The sequence below is a fragment of the Antedon bifida genome, chromosome 3 (assembly GCF_963402885.1).
Source record: "Antedon bifida chromosome 3, ecAntBifi1.1, whole genome shotgun sequence".
Taxonomy (NCBI): Eukaryota; Metazoa; Echinodermata; class Crinoidea; order Comatulida; family Antedonidae; genus Antedon; species Antedon bifida.
Window position 1 is genome coordinate 30,429,698 of NC_136228.1, and position 15,057 is coordinate 30,444,754.

The 15,057-nt window shown below is 32.8% G+C and overlaps 1 protein-coding gene across 4 annotated transcripts in view; it reads left to right on the plus strand.

Annotated features, from left to right (window-relative positions):
- Positions 1-15,057, plus strand: part of LOC144837342 (putative JmjC domain-containing histone demethylation protein 2C) — a 118,331-nt gene that overhangs the window by 80,516 nt on the left and 22,758 nt on the right. For 3 of the 4 annotated variants that reach the window (XM_078692401.1, XM_078692402.1, XM_078692403.1), the window contains 3 exons: positions 4,529-4,620; positions 6,645-6,786; positions 7,101-8,992. In XM_078692401.1, coding sequence (XP_078548527.1) covers positions 4,529-4,620; positions 6,645-6,786; positions 7,101-8,992 — 2,126 coding nt within the window. Of the gene's footprint in view, positions 1-3,609; positions 3,950-4,528; positions 4,621-6,644; positions 6,787-7,100; positions 8,993-15,057 lie in introns of those variants that run through there. The other variant, XM_078692404.1, reaches the window with a different exon arrangement.

Here is a 15,057-nt window from a genome sequence, read left to right on the forward strand (position 1 = left end):
AACGTACAGTAATCGCAAATGTTTTTAGTTTAGTTTTTTTATATTGAAAACATTTATTTTATTATGAAAAATTATTGCTGTGATTACATTCACAAAAGAATGTTGAATATATATTTTTCAATATAAAAAAATTAAATTTGTGTGCAGAATTGTTCAGCATTTTGGCTGCCTTCTTTATGGGTTTTTTTTAAAAAAAATGAATGAATTTTAATGAATAAATGCAATTATACCTGAATATTGTAAAGCTTGGTTCCCATTAGAACGCAACGCAAGGACGTAACACAAGGACGCAACGCAACGCAAGCGAGTTCGACAGTTCAAATAATTCATCGCTTGTGATTGGTTAAATTCCGTTGTGTTGCGTCTTTAGTGGGAACCATGCACAACTAGCAACAGTTCTTGGGTTAGATTTTACTAGAGAAGAGTAACTACTTATAATACAAAAAGAAGTGACTATCCGGAAGGAATTGAGTACATTATCAGGAAAGGTAGGGCCAATATACTGTATAATATAGAAAGATTACACAAGCAGCTATAACCAGGTGTTTCCTATATATCAATAGTATTATTACCAATACATTTATTACAAGACATTTTTAATCGCTTTTGTATTGTGTGTTGAAGATTATTGGTGTAGCAAGCAGTTGGTCCTATCAAGTTCCTTGCCCTAGGGATCATCTTAAAAGTTTGGGTTGTTATGATAACAGAACAATGTGTGGATTGTCAAGCCAGTTGTTAATTTTTATGATACTTCCTCTACCACAACCCAAGGTTGTTAATTGGCATATCAAGAATATTTCTCCCACAGTGTGAAAAAATACCCACCCTTTAAAATGGCATATTTTTAGATTAGAAAAGTGTGTTTAATCTTCCCTAATTAACATGGTTTTTTTATAGATTTGATTTATTATATGGTTCGTAATTGAAGAATTGAGGCCTGTCATATTTTCTAAATAACAATGCGAAAATGCTCAAATAATGTGTTTAACAACTTTCTCTTCCATAAACACAATACTTTGGTATTTTTAGAATATTGCAGTAATGGTAATTGATTGGGTTTAAAAAACACAGAAGGGCTGAGATTTGTATGCGTGACTTTTCAGTGAATTACACTGAAGCGAAACTAAAGTTGAGGAGATTAGATAGGTACCCATGGGACTTGCATTCTATCTGTGGTGTGTACTATTGGGCATCTGTAGCAAGCAGGTCATATATTTGGTTAGTTTGGTAAATTTATCAAGGTCTCTGAGGAGATGCAGTATCCTTGAGCTTAAAAACAGCTTGTGTCAAGGGTCAAATAAGTCACAAAACATGACACACACATAGCAAGATATTTTTCATAACTAACAAAACAATAAGTTTTGTCATTGTGCCAAATCTTGGAGGTGATGATGTTATTTTGATAATGTCTCTTTCAATTAAAGAGCATATTTACTTTGTATATATGCTTAATTAAAAAGAAAAACCATATATATATATATATATATATCAATTAGCTTGATATTAAAGTTAGCTCTGCCAACTTTTTTGGCTGTTTTACTTATCGTTTTGATTTAGCTTTTCGCTTTTTTTTTGTATCCATTGAGATCCAGCCACTGATACTCACAGCATTGTCATTTTTTCAGTAATTTGCCTTTGGATTTATATATCAATTGAATTATATAGTTTACTATTTGCTTTAAAAAACAATTAAAATCTTAACAATAAAATTACTATCAACACATAAAATATCACCATTTTAAATGTTGGTTACATTACATATTTAGATACTGCTATTGATACTAAAGTACTGTTTCTTCAATCTAGAAAAAATATGTAATTTCAACCTTTTAGTAATAATTCCATGCCCTTGAGGAATATAGAATCATAAATTAATGTCGAGCCATTAAAATTGAGTGTGCAGTGGATGTCATTGATATAAGCAATTTGTATTACAGTAATGGGAACACTATCGTTACCTGACTGATTGTAGATAGAAAGAACAATTTATTACATGTATGTTATTTTGGAAATTCAAATGAATTGATATTGAGGTAGACTATAAATAAAATGAATGACGAAAATTCTCTTCTTAATAATATGACATTTGGAATTGTGCGTGTTTTTTTTTAAATGGAGAATAATTTCTTTGAATTTCACAGACGGAATGACGTACTTCTTGTTATGTGGAAAAATAACAAGATTTTATAATAATTGATTAATAAATGAATACTTTTTACAATTATAAGTAAACTAAGAATAAGTAATAAAAGAATTATATAAATTGTTACGAGTTATATTTCTTAACTGATTGAAGAAAATACTTTAGAATACTACTAGAACTTTTAACCTTTTACAAAAGAAAGGCACACAGAAGGCAGACATCAAATTCCTTACAAATTAAATTATTTTAATGGAAAATTAAGCAATTTTTTGGATATTATTAATTTCATAAATTATACCTAAGTTGATTCTTTCCTGTTCATTTACTCCCTGTTGTGGTTCTGCACCCTCCAGGACAGATTAGTTTCCCCCTCCCATGATGTAAAAACCTTGTCCATGGAGATAAGGTAACAAGCAGATCATTCCATACAATTTGTAGTTTCGTTCTAGAGCCTGGACTTTTTAACAGACAGTCAAAAGCAATTAGATAATCGTTTCCCCCTGGCCGGTAGGCTAACTTTCCAACGCTTTGGTTATTCTTGATCATTCTTTGACCTGAAATTAACCTTTACTGAAACAAGTGAAAAAGCGTGACTTTCCTAGTTCATAGACTCTAAGCTTCAGTTCTCAGCGGGTGAACGTTATTAGGTGATCTGTGCTGAAGTAATTCACTAGTTTCCTGTGATATTTCCATATAGACGCCGTAACAGTCAGTTGAGTTAATTTATACATTTATTATGTGGTATCTGTCGACTATTGTGTAAAGTAAGGTAAGACGTAAAGAGAGTATTGTGTTTTTAATCTATTGATCGATATTAAAAGCTTCGTCGTCGTGTGGAGTAGTAGGCTAGTAATTCTAAACGTTTGTGATACTGACCTTCAACGATGTTTATGCACTCTGAATAACTTAGCTAAATGGAAAGCACAATGCTGCTGGCTTGAAATCAACAACGGAATTACAAAATGGGTGTTGTGTTGTTGTTGCAATACACACTACTCAGTGAGAATATAGTTTTTTTTCAAACTTAAAGGAATTCTTTTGATGGTAAACTTGTTATTTCTAAACTGACTTTTTAGTGAATAATTTATCAACGTTTAGCAATCTGTTATATTAACTAATAGTACATTTGAAAATTAAGATTGCGTAAGGAAGGAAGGTCATAAACAATGGATATACTTTTGTGCAATAATCTCAAGTAATCACTTCTATTGGTTTTTAACACTTGATCTCTAAATATTTTTGCTTTATGCAAATAAGTACTTTTTAATAGGTTGATTTGAAAATATCAAGGCTAATTGCTATCTATGTACTGTTGTTTAAAACATTCATTATATTATAAGATATAAAAAAACATATATATCACTCAAGTTTTATTATACATGCATAGAACAGGTCAACCATGCTTTTCTATTGTTCATGGTAATTAAGCCATATTATTGTCAGTATTATGTGGGTAGTGGCCCATATATATAGTGAATAAAGAATAAAATCTATCATTGGATGCAAAGAATTGGAAATCTATTAATATAATTATCTTGGGTTAGAATCTGTTAGGACAAGGTTGTTACAATGGTGGCTTTTGAGGTTTATCAATTGGCCTTCAATAGGAAAGAGCATTATCTAAACATTCTTTGTACAATGTGAGTGGTCAAGTAACAAGGTCATTTGGCTGGTAATCACTTCAGATAGGCTAGGCTAGCATTCTGTCTGCAGCAGTCAGTGATTAGACACTCAGCATCAGGTGCATGACTTGTTGTCCACTGTGTAATTTAAATGGGAATAATGCCTGGATGACCTGTGTAAATGGTATGTCTTTATTCAGTGTAAACTGTTTGTAGTTTTAATACTATCATTTGGAATTATTCAGTGTAAATTTTATGTAGTTTTACTATCATATGGAATTATTCAGTGTAAGTTGTATGTATTTTTATACTACTGTATCATGGACTTATTAAGTATAAATTGTATGCATTCTTTGCTATCATGATGATGGACTTATTTTTAGTATAAATTGTATGTATTAATGAATTGATATATATTTTATATCAGGTAATAGAGAAACTTTAAACTGATTTATACTGGAAATATTTTTTTTTTTATTTCTCAATGTTTTAAGACTGTAATTATGTACTGTGTAACTATAACCTGTTATTTTGTATGTAAAATAATGTGTAGGTCTGTTATCATTGATTGTTCTGTTTGTTCTTTTCAACAAATATAAATTTTATTTTACTCAATGTTATATTTAACCTCTGTTTTATATCCCATTATGCCGTGAGACCAAAACTGTACATAAATTATTATTGCATAGTATTAAAAGTCACACAGATACTTGAAAATTTAACACATTTTAAACAATTTTCTATGCCGTCTTGTGTCTTTCAGTTGTAGTAAAATCGTTATTGAAAGGAGAAAACGTTGGAATTACCCCTAGAAGAAGACTAGCAGCAACCAGTAACGCACAGCCCATTAATACGGTATGTTATTAACATTGTCTTTGTTTGTCCCATTGTTTCAATTACTATCTCATTTCCTATTGCTTTGTTTACATTTCCATGCTATAAAGCAGAAGGCTTTCTTCTAAAACTCTGTGTACACTATCAAACAAAAATGTGATCTTTTTTTTGTCAAACTAGTTTAGATTAGAATTTAAAAATCTAGTAAGTACTAGTTTTTTTATGTTAGTATAATCGAATCTATATCGGACTATTGGAAAACTGGTATATTTATTGTACTTTCAATGCTGATTTATAGTTGGAAAAGTCGCCTAACGAAAAAGAGGATTCATTTAAAACTCTCAACCTCCTCCCAATACCGGAGTATTTGTAAACTGCCATATTTATCATACTTTCACTGCCGATTTCTAGTTGGAAAATGACACTTAACGAAAAGTTCATTTACTGTAAAGCCCTCCCCTCCTTCTCCAAGGTTACGGACGGACTTAAGCCCATTTAAGCTTAATTTACTTACATTACAACTCCTAAAAAGTTATTATTTGCTAAATAGTGATAGTGTTAAAAGGGACATAGGATGTTGTATATTTTAAACAGATGAGCAAGCAAATTATAAAAAGATTATCCATGACTGATATCAATCATTAGTATGCCAACAAAGCGTCTAGATTAACATATGGCATGGCTGCAAAGGTTCACTGAATAACTATTACACTGCTGAGCTCAGAAGCTAATTTTGTAATGAAATAAATCACGTAATTAGTAAACAAATCAATAATGGTGATAGAAGAAATAAGACCTTGGTTCAAATAAAGTTAATTAGTTATTTTGTGTATGCCTTATATCGATTTTTGAAAATTGTTAATTTGAAATGTTAAATTTGTAAAATTGTTTATATATTTTCAATTTTGTTTTTCATTATAAAATTGTATATATTTTCAATTTTGTTTTTCATTATGGAACTGAGATGAGAGAGTACGATCATTTCATTGGAATTTAAAATACTGTATTTTACAAACTATTTATTTCGGACTGCAAACTGCTAATTAGAGGAAACTTCCAGGACCCAACAGAGTGTCCCCTTATGAATGGGGTTTTTGTTTAAGGTTAAAACATATATTACTCCTTTTCATAAGTATCTTCTGGTATTCCAAAGGAGGAGCACAAATTATCAAAATAAAAGCACGCTCAATTTCATGTTTATTTTTTAGCGAGAGTAGACAATCAAACATTTAATAGTTATTTTATCTAGAGTGTCTTTCTAGGCAACAACAATTGATGTTTTGTGTGTTTAATCATTGTCGTATTAACTAGCTAGTTCTGGTTTGTTTTTACACTATCTGTTGTCTCCCTTCTATTAATAGATAAATGATGTATCCTGTTGATTATGCACTTTAATTGCACTTTCTAATTACATCTGCTTTAAAACCAAAATTCATTTTAAATTATTTTACAAAAATTAATTGCAACCTCAGCTAAATCTTTACTTAGCTAATTTCTCAGGGCTTTGTTCTTTGTTCTTTCAAGAAATAAAGATTGCTATCATAAAGTAGAATTTAAATTATGAATTTTAGAAATGAAATTTGTTTTTAATAGCTTCTAAAAGGCGAAGGAACTTTTGGGATGTTTTTACTGGTATTTAATAAATCAATGTGATTTTTACTACTCATCTAAACACATCATTTAACAGTCACATTGCATTGTACTGTATAATAGTACTTCTACAAATGAGGAATGGTTATAAAAGAATGAGTTAGCCTGGAGTGTGTGCATTTTTAGCTGCTGGTAATACACATACTTACATCAACAGCAATTGATTATATTGCATACAAATAATATATTCTGTGGATACAGGTATTTTTAACGAAGTACTGAGTAAAAAAATGTCTTTTGAAGGAAGTATACACAGTATTCAATTTATATTTTACTAACTTTGATGCAAAGCTAAATAACTATGTTATTCAGTTTCAATCCAAACATTACATTTTTTTTACACTTTTGATTTTTGCGTTTTATTATAATTTTTCTTTTATTTGTTTTATGTATAGACCACATTAAGCAGGTCAGTACCAAGAAGTCATAGTCCAAGTCATGCAAATTCTAATCAGAATTCTACGTCATCATCCGCTAAGAAGAAAAGAGCACAAAGACAACCAGATGAAAAGGACATGGAGAAAGACAAACAACCTGGTAATGTTTATTAAGAATAAATGAAGGGTGTAGCTATAGTACAAAGGTGGGGTGGGGCTGAGGAGGGAAAAAGTTAAGGGTAGGTGGGAAGAGCTTTTGACACTGAGGTGGTTATAAAGAAGAGAGGTGCTACAGTAGTTATTTAGACTAGTAATTTTTCCCCAGCATGTAACATTCGATGTTGACCCATATCACACAGAAAATTCAATATTTGGAATGATAAAGATATGTAATGAGTTGCTTATGATTTTAATATTATTTCCCTCGATTCTATTCTATTTTTGTTGAAGCATTTCATGTTGTTTTCTCTATAGAAAAAGTGACCAAAGAAACTAAAACGTCAGCAAATTCTAAGACTAAAAAGGAGCAGCGTAAGAAAAAAACTGACGAGGAAAAAGTTATTGAAACTGTGAACAAAAAGGAAATTGCGCCAGCAAAGCGTTCTCGTTCGCATTCCACTAGTTCCGAAGTTCAGGAAGACGATAAACAAACTGATAAACAAACTGTTAATAAACAGGAAAAAGTTTCTGATAAGTCAAAATCAAGGAATAAAAGTTCAAAAAAGACTGAGGAATCTCAGACAAATAATCAAGAGATTGAAACAGACTCAAATGATCCAATTTTGAAAAAAGAGAAAACAAAGGAAAAGAAATCTAAAAGTAAGCATAAAAGTAAAACAAAAGAAAGAACTGGAGATAAAAATAAACCAGCGAAAATTGATAAAGAGGAAAAGAAAGATATATGCAAAGAAGAAAACAATTTTGTGGATAATAGTATTTCCTTACCTCAAGATACGAACCAGGTCCTTGATACCGCACAAGTTGAGTCGGTGCTCGCTATTGAACCACAAAAAATTGAGCGTGTGGAAAACCCTCTTGCAGAGAACTATACTGCTGTACAGCAGAAGGAACAAAAAGAATCTGCATTAGAGTCCGCCACAAAAGTATTGAGTTGCGAGGAAGTTTCTAGCGTGTGTACAGAACTTAGCATGGTACATTCTACCTCCACTTCTGAAATCAAGGAAGCTTCATCACCCTGGGTTGGCCAGGTTAAACAGAAAGAGCATACAACGGAACATAACAAACCAGTTGAATACAAACGGACAGTCATTGAACACATTAGGAACGCGGAGGTATCGCAAGCCTTTAACGCGGAGGCCATGAATCCATCCTCGTGTTCATCACCTGATGTTAGGACTGATCAAACGTCAGCCATAAATATGGAAAAATTGGATGGTCATAAGCCAAAGGAAAGGGATAAGACTATAGAGAAAAAACAGAATTTAGAAAAAGAGGAAGCAAAAGAATTCAAGCGTGAACTGCCACGATCACACTCTACTGAGAGCAATCGCAGTTCTCTTGCAACAGAAACAAAAGAACCTGTGAATGTTTACCGCGATCCAAATTTGAGGGAAAATTACGTAATACATGTTGATTCTGTGCAGCATCAGCATATTCATAGAGGTGAACACGCACCTTCTCCGTCTCAATCATTAGGACCTTCCCCACATTCAAGTCTTCGTCCTCAGCCTGGTCTCGGGCCATCCCCAAGTGCCTTTGCTCCACAACCGGTGTCCCACCTTCCGGCTCACCATCATGCGAATCAACAGGCTCAGGCCCAAGCTCAGGCCCAAGCTCAGGCCCAGGCTGCCGCAGCGCATCATCTGTATGCTCAATACGGGCTGTACCCCACTCACATACCAGGTATTTCGCCACATTACGCTTCACCGCATCTTTCAGCTCTCGATCCATCGTTTCATACACGATTACTGACCGATCTTGCAGCTCAGAAAGACCACTTTCGTTTTCATCAACCGCAATTGTCAGTTCTACAGCGCCCTCCCATGATGGGCGTTCAACCGGGACTTGCTATGCTGCTTCCATCGCATCATCGTGCTCTTCACGAGTCCATGGAACATCAGTTGCGTCTGCAGCAACATCAGCAACAACAGCAGATACAACAACAACAGCAGCATGCGCAGCATTCAAATCCTCCGTCGCACGAACCAATGAAACGTTACCAAGAATTCCAAACTAACACAAGTGACCCAAAAGCTGCAGTACAACAACACTTCCAAGAGTCACTTCGGAATTTATCTCTACCGTTTATAATAGCCCAGCAGTCCAATAAAGGTGGAAGTATTACTAAGGGTACACCAGCCCAGCGGCAGGACACTAGTCCAGCACGACCCTCAAGTGAACATCCGGTAAGAAACATTCTTTACCTAGCATCACTTCTCCATTTTACACGATTATTTTTCTTTACAATTTGTAAAGGAAGTTATAAGATATTTCCATAACATTTTTTTTTAATTATTTGAATATTAACTTGAGGGAAAAGCCTTGATTTGGTAGTACTGTAATACTGGACCATAACCATTGCCATAAACGCATTGAACGAACACTCACCTGAACAAAATATGTTTACACATAAATCGTAAAAATAAATAGTCTTTACCACCACATCCTGGTTCACAAATAATCAAAGGTCTGAATTATCACAGATGAGTTAATCAGGATATATATAGTTTGAACTAGTAACCGAGAACAATTATTTTAGTGTTACTGATTGTGGAATTTCATGCCAATCAATATTAATGTGAAGGATATCCTCATTTTTGCTGGTCTTGTTAAAGCATATACGTTTTAATAATAGACATAAAAAACAATTCCATAACCCAGTTTATATTGCATTTCATATATACAGTAACAATTTAGGTGGTATGTTAAAACAACTTTAAATGCTGCAAAATTCTGTAATTCCTAAATTTTTTGTTTGAAAGTACACTACTAGATCCTGTACCCTTGGTTATTTCACAAATGCTGATCACTCTTAAATTACAGGATCAACCTCTTGTTAATAACACTTCATTTTAATTAACTATGTCATGGCTAATTTTAAGCTTTTAACCTCAGTATAATTATAATGACAGTGTTTTGTTAATTAAGCATTTAAATTTGAATACAATCATCAAAATCCCTGAGTATGGCCAATCACCTCATCTTTTATTCAGGTCATACTACGTAATTCACACAGAATAATCCCTTTTATACCTTGCTGCTTAGCGAACAACAACAGTAACATACTATTATAGTTTACTAATCACTTAGAAAACCATTGATTATCCGTCGCCAACGCTTTACTGATTGTAAAGAAAGCCAACTGCTCAGGTAGTAGTGCGATTACCACCGGCAAGCTAATATGAATAAAACGGTTAGCTAGCCAACCATGGAGCATTGTTACTGATTACTATTGTGACATAAGGCTCTATTTGATTTGGTTTTCAATGATGTTTGCAATGATAGTTATCTTCAATAACCAAATAGAACCATTATAAATAGTCAACCTTGATGTGACAGGCTTCACAGCTTTTTCTTTATTACTATTTTTTCAAGGTTCTTTTTTAAAGGAATGCTTTTTTGACAGCCTTGTAAACAAAATATAATTGGCTGTACACTAAAGTATGGAAAGAAAGTACTAAAATTAGAACAATTTTATATGCCTACACATTATTATCTTGGATAAGTACAGGACTGTTCGCGATAACTAATAAATTGTACAATTTAAGCTACGTTCACACCAAGCCCGGATCCGGTCCGGTGGCCGGAGAAAAAATCGTGGAAAATGGGTATAATGTTAAAGAATAGAAGCGTTCACATCAAATCCGTCCGGATTTCGTACGAATTTCCTCCGGTGGACGGATTCGGAGTGATGGATATGGAAGCCATTTCATTTATAAAATCGTACGGATTTTTTCTTCTGACCAATCAGCGTTGAGTACTATGACCTTTATTTCGTACGTGAATTGGAAAACACAGCTGTAAAACATGCGCGACGAAAGATCCTCCTGAAAATATACTCTGCTTTCTTTAATTATTAGACATTAATATAGTAGCAAGTTAATGTATTAAGATAAGTATATTTCTGTTTGTTATTTTAGGCTAAACTAGGCCAATATAATAATTATATTTAGAACCAAGTTTGGTTGTATAGGCCTATGCCCCTACTTCTGTGCACCCCTTTCAGCGTGGTTCCTTCAGCGTCAGGCGACAGGCACTCATTTTGCCTTTTTTGCGCCTAAACGCGGCCCAACTAGCCTAGCCTAGGAGGAGTATATTCGTACACCAGCACTAGACCTATGCCTAGCTGTAATCGGTTAAATTAGTTTCTAACTAGCATTATTATTGTGTCGTTATCCAGAGGTAGGCATGAAATTAGGCTAGCTTATTAATATTATTTATAATAGGCCTAGCCTTAATAATAATAGTATAGGCCTAAGTATTACTATTCTAAAAAGGGCTAGGCCTAGCCTACCTAGTCCTAGGCCCCTATTAGTAGTATTAATATTATTATTAATTAGGGCCTATTATTCATATTATTATATTTATTAGGCCCTAACTGGGTAGGGGAGGGCCTACCTGTCCTGGCACAAAGGCACTGTTATGCCTCATGAATGATGACAGCGACCCAGTTGCAGTTGATATTTTGAAGGTCCATTATTCTATAACTACTCAAGTTCAAGTTCAAGTTAAAATTTATTGTCAAATACAAAGTAAATGAAATTTGCCTTCCAAGGTTCAAATTACAATAAAAATAACAACAGTTAAAAACATACAATACTATACAGTAATATTATTCCAAATCTATAATTTATATTGACTTGGAATATAGTATTTAATTAGTCAATTATTTTAAAATTCTCCTTCTACTGTACAGTGTATTGTTCTAAAATATAATATATTAGCTTCTTTTTTTTGCATTTTGCTTTTATATATGCATTTCTGTGTAAAGGCAGGCAAAAAATAGTTTGCAATGCTGACCCCCATAGTTTATTAACCGGTGACTATATTAATATCATATTAATACTTTTTGTTTGCTTTGCTTTTTTTTCAGAAGCACAGGCAATTTGCTACATAATGATGCAACATGCATAGAGTTGCTCAACAACATTGTTGAGGGTGAGGATAATCACCAAGTACAAGTTCCTGGTGAACATGTTCCTGCAGTGGATGAAGAGTTGGTAGATGAGGCAAATAGTAGTAGTAGCAGCAACCAGACAACCACAAAACGAAAATCAGATGTAAATTCATGTATTATAGAATATTTAGAGTCCAAAAAAATTTCAAAAAAAGATGTGCGCGTGAGGTTCTTTGACACGACATATGAAACTAGAAATAAAGAAAATAATCAGCAATGCTGTGTTTAGAATTGGGGAAGAGTTGATTGAGGAATAGAACATTTTGATTAAAAGATAATAATAATACCAATAATAATAATAATAATAAAAATAGTAAAAATAATTATAATAATAATAGTATTAGTGAAGTAATAGTAATAATAGGAAGATGTTTTGCCTAACTCTGATGTATGTTGTACTGAATACTCAGTACATTGGGAATACTTGCACATTTCTTATTGAAGTATTCTCAATGTACTAAATATTCAGTACAAATACTGTCATAGTTGGGCAAAAAATCTTAATTACCCAGTCACAAAAACCAGTTATCAACAATAATAATAATCCTATTAAATAAATGCTTGCGATAACATCATGTATAAGTTCAATCAATATGTTATTTAGAATAAATTATGTCAGAAATTGATTAAAATAATTAGTATTATATGAAATGTTCATTTGTCAGTTTAATTTGCATAGACAAAACAAACAAGGTATTGCCATGCAACTCTTCCAGCTTCTGAATTCAACCATGTGGCTAGTTTGTTTTGAACACCAATGACCTCTATACTAATATGGTGTCCAGTATGTTCAAGATTAATTATCTAAAATTTGGACACATGTCTTGCTCTGCTGTGTCGATAGTTCTTCAACGAGACCGGAAAGAACTTCAAACTGATCTGAAGTCATTCTGAAAAAAAAACACCACAAACCATAATAAGTAATAATTTAAAATACTGCCTTTGCCTAGGCCTAGTTTACTTAGGTAGATCTAGCCTAATAATAAGCCTATTACTGTATATCATGTGTAAAAATAATGGTAACTGCCATGATATGATGATTATAGCCTAGCCTAGCTAGGCCTCGATTCAAAAATATTTTAAATAATTTGTTTTTTATAATATTAGGCCTAGTATTATAAAAATCAGCGTGAATGGTATGCTGCAGCAATGTGGTGAAAGCATAGGCCTGTATAATGACTAACGCTAAAGAATTAGTATAGTAATAGACTATATAGGCCTATCTATTTTACTATAATTAATAGGCCTAGTCTCTAAACTAAGTCTAGGCCCTATTCTATACATAGGCTAGGCCTAGGCTACTACCTAAAGTATGGTAAACTGTTCTGGTTCTGAGAAAAAGTCGTCACGGATTAATGTCTGGAATTGACCATGGGTCTTTCTTTTTTGTTGATTATCTTTACCTATTTTTTTCTCTTTCTTTTTCTCTTTCTGTTAAAATACAACAGAACAACATCTTCCTCGTCGCTGTAATCTGCCATTAATGTTTACATCGTTCAACTTGAATGATTTATAATGAATAGCGCGGGAACCGAAGAACGAATTCGTGCAGCGATGTGAACGCACTGATTTAAAAACGTAACGCGGACCGAATTTTTCTCCGGCCACCGGCCCGGATCCGGGCTTGATGTGAACGTAGCTTTACTTAGAATAATATTTATTTACTCTATGATATAACATAGAAAGAAACACCATCACCGACCACACCTATCTGCCAGCATGTTTTGACTTGTATTTTATCATGGAGAAACATTCTTCTATGCTATGCAATTTTTAGTTTGTTTTACTATGCATTATGTTAGCAAGATGATAGTCAAAATTGATAGCAAAGCATTGCACATTATGTGATGTACTCTAGATAAGAAGAAAGGATGGGTGACCAATCAACTAATTGAAAGCTATTAAGAACTGGTTAAAGGGCGTTACTTAGTCGGCATTTGTACAGCAAAATTTCTAAAACAAGGTTGGAGAAAACATGTAGGCTGTGAATCCAATGTTTGTGGTCATCATCCTAAGATAGTTTAAAAATAAATTTGTGTGGATGAAAGAATTTTAGGCTGGGCACTTAATCCACCTCCGCCCCCGCTCAAAACAATCATATCCTTGATAATACTTTGCAAAAACCAATTAAAGGATATGATTCTGTACACATGAATTATAATAGCTTTGTTTTTATTACTAACATTTTGCATTGATAGATTACCAACCTGTACTATCTACAAGTGTTAGATCTATCTCATTAACAGTTTTAATATAAACATGGCCTTAGGATCATGAAATAAGCTTACAAGACCTTGGATAGCAACAATCAACCCAATAAGCTTTGACAGAATTGCTGTGACTTGCAACACTTGATGCTTGCAACTCCTCCCAGGCTCATTTTGACTCATTCCACGGTCATATTATAATGTCTTGATAATAGTTAATGTATAGTATAATGTACAAATTGAATATTATCATCATATAATCATTTGTGATTGGAAACAGAGACACAATTGGCACATTCAGGCTTAGTAATTTAGGGGTGGGGTGAAATTAAGTTGGCTAACTACCCACCAAATTTAACAACAATTGGTCCAAGACGCCAACTTAGCGAGTACTGTAAATAAATTAAGTCTGAACATATGACATGACATATTGTGTTAAATAAGCATTTTGTGTAGTTACATAATGTAAACTGCATATTAACTGTGCGGCCTTACAGGTCAAATCATTTTATTTTTAGAATAGATGGATGTTATTAAATTATAAATTTGAAACCCATCGACTACTACAGGTGAAAATTTAAAATTAATATTAATAAATATGTATCATTATAATAAGAAAAATAATAATTTTTAGTGATTAAAAAGTAAATTCTTTTACCTGTAGTATCATAAATTTGAGATACTGCTACATAAACTAAATATGAACATCAACCTTGACATATATGGGTTCAGTATTAATGTAAAATTTAAATACCTCATAAAAAACTAGGTTGCTTTCATTAAATATGCATGTAAGCAAATTATATAAAATTATGAATGAATAAATGTCTGTAAAAAAAATAATTGAAAATAATTCGCGGAAGTGAAAGTGTAATAAATCATAAAGTAAATATTTGATTAAAGCTTTGGTTATTTAATTAGTAATTAGTGTCATACAGCTAGTGAATGACCTAAGTACCTATGTTGAATACAGAACCATAATTGATTATTTACTATAATAGTTGTATCAATGCCTGATGGTTGTTCTATCTTTTCCTGGGTGACTCACATAAGGTCAAAAAGCCTAAACATCCTACCAATTATCCAG